This window comes from Fragaria vesca, linkage group LG6 (assembly GCF_000184155.1).
Source record: "Fragaria vesca subsp. vesca linkage group LG6, FraVesHawaii_1.0, whole genome shotgun sequence".
Taxonomy (NCBI): Eukaryota; Viridiplantae; Streptophyta; class Magnoliopsida; order Rosales; family Rosaceae; genus Fragaria; species Fragaria vesca.
In genome coordinates, this window is record NC_020496.1 from 3,774,565 (window position 1) to 3,778,893 (window position 4,329).

Genomic DNA, 4,329 nt, shown 5'->3' on the forward strand with positions numbered 1-4,329 from the left:
GACACAATAATGGTGGATGTGTGTTGATCTAATTTCTCTTGGAACTGCTCCGCATCATTTTGAGAAGGATTCGCCCTTGAATTATTTGTTCTCTTGATGTGTTATTTGTGCAACACATATTAACGAGCTCTGCATAATCTAATTTGTTAAAAAATGAATACAAAGCATATTATTGTGATATTTAAATATTTTGTAAAGACCATACGTAACACAACTTATACATATGATTAAACTGTTTATGCTGTGTGATTGTTTTTCTGAATTTTAAAATTGTGCTCCTCCTCAGAACCAAAAAAAAAAAAAAAAAAAACCAAGAGAACAAATAGAGAATGGAACATCGTTGAATCGTTGATGATGGAGAAGTGGATATATTGCATTTATATGAAGCACTACTCAAGCTCTACAAACACACACATCACACTGACACAGTGACTCACTCATTGCAGCGACAGCTTCAGCAGTATTGCTTCGCCATATCCATGGCCTTCTCTCTCTCCATCTCCGCCCTATTGCTTCTCTTTCTCCTCTCCTTCTCCGTCACCAGCCTGCAGCAACCTACCAATGGAGGCCCCGTCATCTTCAACTTCGGCGACTCCAACTCCGACACCGGCGGACTCATCGCCGGACTCGGCTACACCATCAACCCCCCTTACGGCCGCACCTACTTCCATCGATCCACCGGCCGCATGTCCGACGGTCGCCTCATCATCGACTTCCTCTGTAAGTGCTCTCCACCTCGTAAATAGTAACTTCTTTTTCACCGTAGAATTCTCTGACGACTGCATGTCTGTCGGTGCTTTCTTTATTTATATTTGTTAAATAAATCTGGGAGGTGTTAAGCACTGAAACGACATCGTAGCATGGTAGTAATGGGGTTGAGGTCCACCCTAACTAGATCTGTAGTGTGAATTTTAGTTCGACACGTGTACTTATGCATAATGCATGTGGATTTTGTTTTTTTCGATGAATCTTATGCATGTGGATTACTAAGATTTGATGTGTTTTCTCGGACTAATACTGATGTAGGTGGTAGCAAAACTGCAGAAGTCATGTGTTACAAAATCTTCCATGATATTTGTACAATGGTTGTTTATTTTTCTTGAGATAGGGGTTTAGAATCCGAAGTCAAAATTAGTGTATACGTCTCAACAGTCTGATTTGTGATGTTGTTAAAATATTGAAATAAACTTCTAAGAGCAACTCATTAGTCGTTGGGATTTCTCTAAGAGATGGATGTATGGTGTTATCTTGTGCAGGCCAAAGTTTGAACACTAGCCTATTGGCTCCTTACCTAGACTCTTTATCAGGGTCTAAGTTCACAAATGGGGCGAACTTTGCAATAGTTGGGTCGTCTACCTTCCCTAAACGCATCCCTTTCTCTTTGAGCATCCAAGTCATGCAGTTCCTTCATTTCAAAGCCACTGCAGGTATCTACGGTGAATATATTTCATCTTGTTACATTACACATTTATAGTTTGAGTTTGAGTTTTGTCGCTGCTCTTGCACAGTATTTCTGTCTTGCATTGTAATTGACAACTGGTCAACTGCTTGTGAATGTGTTTATGTGATTCTTTTGTTTCTGCACATTACTAGATGTATAACCCAGCTAGCTGATTATGATGCTTCATGAACTTTTATTAGGCGCAAAAGACTTGATAGATGAAGAAGGTTTTCGGAAAGCACTCTACATGATTGACATTGGACAAAATGACCTTGCTCAGTTGTTTTCCAAAAATCTGTCATTAACACAAATAACAAAGAAAATCCCACCCATCACTACTGAAATCAAGAACGCTGTTAAGGTGAGATTGTTTGATAGACAAAAACATTAAAAATCTTGTGTTTTCAACATTTTTATGGCCTTCCACAACTTTTATGATACAAAATGACTACTGCATCATTTTGCAGACTTTATATGATCAAGGCGGGCGTAATTTTTGGATACACAACACTGGGCCATTGGGTTGTCTCCCTCAGAAACTTTCTTCAGTCCAGCAGAGGGACATGGATACATATGGATGCCTCTCAACTTACAATGCGGCTGCAAGATTGTTCAATGTAGGATTGCGCCATACATGCGATGAGATGAGGTTTGAGCTGAAGGATGTCAAAGTAGTATATGTAGATGTATATGCCATCAAGTATGACCTCATTGCTAACTCCACCAAATACGGTAAGCCAATTTCTTGATTTACAAATTTTAAACTATGCAACTTCAATTAGTACAGGGATTCAAGTCATTCAACGTACAATTATTTTTGCCCCTATGTATAGGTTTCACTAGTCCTCTAATGGCATGCTGTGGAAACGGAGGTCCTCCATACAACTACAACATGAGGCTGACATGCGGCTATCCCGGTTCTCAGGTTTGCAAGGATACATCCCAATTCATAAGTTGGGATGGGATTCACTACACTGAAGCTGCAAACACCATTGTAGCCTCAAAGATACTATCGACAGATTATTCTATACCGCCGATTCCGTTTGATTTCTTTGTTCGTAGTTAGTCACTTAGTCCACTGTTTGAATTCTTTTTGTTTCCAATTTCTCTTCTGCTGTATTTTCAAAGATTCAAGAGCACGGTAGACATTGGAGAAGAAAGTTTTCGGAATGTTAGAAATTGTTACAAGCGTGCCTGTGTATCAGATTGAAACCCCATGGTCTTGCAAATATCGTTACGAGCTGCCAAAACTGAACCAAGTAAATGTAGTGCTCTATTCTCGAAAACCACTGATACCTGTCCCAAAAAAATGCATGAACTCACTGACTGATGGCAAAACTTTTCTAGGCACCATAGCCAACCCGATAGTAAGAATTTGCACAACAGCATTCTGAACATTTTCAAGTTGTGAGAAATGGAAAAAAAGAAGAAAGTGGATAATAGGTGGAAACCAGAAAATTTAATCCAACCAAATGGAGCAGCTAACAAAAATTTGATTGGCATATTAGAAAGTTTACTCTGTGATCTTCTAATCTTCAAAGTTCTTCATTAAACCAGTACATTGACGTTAACATACGTTATCTGCTAACATGTTCTTCAAAGTCATATCTTCATTAAACCAGTACATTGACGTTACGAAAACAAATTACATGACATAACCAGACCCCGGAGGATTACAAACTCACTGAAGCTAAAGCCAGATTACACTTTTTCCTTAACTGCTGATTTCGTCAGAGAAATACAGACCGTCGACAATTCCAACAGCCCTGTCCTCCTTGGGGCACTGAGATGCCCAGTGGTCACCAAACATCATGCAATTATGACATAACCTGATTTTAGCACGTCCACCATCTTGATTACTGCATCGCCCTGAAAACAACTGATCACAAACCTTACAGACTATGTCACAGCTGCTAACAGTTGCATTCTTTGGGATAAAACTCTGGTACGGGCATTCGAATTCACCATGTTCATCAACCAAGGAACAAATTATACATGTACCTGTTTACAGTTTGCAAATCCGTTAACAAAACAATGATAAAAAATGATAATGAAACCCAAAAACATACAAAAAGAGAAGCTGTAGATGCAATGGTTGAAAAATGACTTAGCCACATAAGTACACAAGTTCTCCAGATAAATCTCTAAAAACACCAAGGATTGCAAGAAATCACAAACCATGCATAGGGGAAACCTAAGCAAATTCCATGCAACTGAAAATAGAAAATCAAAAGCATACCAGGAATTGCGCCATTAATGGGTGAACCATCGCAAAAAAGTGACACATAATCTATGAGACATGGTTCCTGAGGAGGAAAAATAACTGTGCACAGGCATTAGTTAGAAACCAAATACATATACACATATTGATTCCTAAGGCCAAAAGAATATAAGATCAATCTTACATTCCGAAAGATCAGGACCACATTCACGGGGGATGATTGTAGAAGCGCGAGGAGGACGCTCAACAGGATTGGGGACGACGGACAGGTCCAGGCTTTCGAGGAATTCCGATGACCTCAACACCTCCATACCCTTTACTGGCTGATAATTTTCTTTTTTGGAGAAACCTTTACTCGCTGATTGATTGAGATCTGTTTCGTCTTCCGTTATTTATAACTAGAAATCTGACCCGCGCTTTGCTGCGGTATGTATGAAGCTTTTCATAACTCAAAACTTCCTCCATTTAGTATGATCGAATAAAAGAAAAGATTAATAAGTATGTTTTATGATCATTCTGATATTACTCAGATAAATCAAAAGTCATCACATGTTACTCAGTTATCGCGTTTTTTTGTTTGATAACTCGGATTCGAGGTTTATTTATATCTATTACTAAGTTGCTCCTTTTCTGGGATTTATGTATTCACAAAAATTGGTGGAAATAT

The 4,329-nt window shown here is 38.8% G+C and overlaps 2 protein-coding genes across 2 annotated transcripts; one reads left to right on the top strand and one right to left on the bottom strand.

The window, feature by feature from the left end:
• The first annotated feature begins 387 nt into the window (after positions 1 to 387).
• Positions 388 to 2,605, top strand: LOC101307999 (GDSL esterase/lipase At1g09390-like). The gene is made up of 5 exons (XM_004302254.1): positions 388 to 720; positions 1,257 to 1,427; positions 1,642 to 1,802; positions 1,909 to 2,173; positions 2,275 to 2,605. Exons 1-5 carry the CDS (start codon positions 480 to 482, stop codon positions 2,505 to 2,507), a joined length of 1,071 nt encoding a protein of 356 aa, XP_004302302.1. The 5' UTR covers positions 388 to 479; the 3' UTR covers positions 2,508 to 2,605.
• Positions 2,606 to 3,155: 550 nt separating this feature from the next.
• LOC101292619 lies at positions 3,156 to 4,020 on the bottom strand. Its single transcript, XM_004304865.1, has 3 exons — positions 3,847 to 4,020; positions 3,681 to 3,764; positions 3,156 to 3,442 (listed from the first exon to the last, which is right to left on the bottom strand). The coding sequence occupies exons 1-3, from the start codon at positions 3,971 to 3,973 to the stop codon at positions 3,156 to 3,158; spliced, it is 498 nt and encodes a 165-aa protein (XP_004304913.1). The 5' UTR covers positions 3,974 to 4,020.
• Positions 4,021 to 4,329: the final 309 nt, after the last annotated feature.

Excerpts from the sequence above, each read along its gene's own strand:
- LOC101307999 (XM_004302254.1), top strand. The coding sequence starts at position 480 with ATGGCCTTCTCTCTCTCCATCTCCGCCCTATTGCTTCTCTTTCTCCTC. Across the intron at positions 721-1,256 it reads CCTCATCATCGACTTCCTCT|GCCAAAGTTTGAACACTAGC; the intron begins GTAAGTGCTCTC and ends TATCTTGTGCAG. Across the intron at positions 1,803-1,908 it reads AAATCAAGAACGCTGTTAAG|ACTTTATATGATCAAGGCGG; the intron begins GTGAGATTGTTT and ends ATCATTTTGCAG.
- LOC101292619 (XM_004304865.1), bottom strand. The coding sequence starts at position 3,973 with ATGGAGGTGTTGAGGTCATCGGAATTCCTCGAAAGCCTGGACCTGTCC. Across the intron at positions 3,765-3,846 it reads TGGTCCTGATCTTTCGGAAT|TTATTTTTCCTCCTCAGGAA; the intron begins GTAAGATTGATC and ends GCCTGTGCACAG. Across the intron at positions 3,443-3,680 it reads CATTAATGGCGCAATTCCTG|GTACATGTATAATTTGTTCC; the intron begins GTATGCTTTTGA and ends AACTGTAAACAG.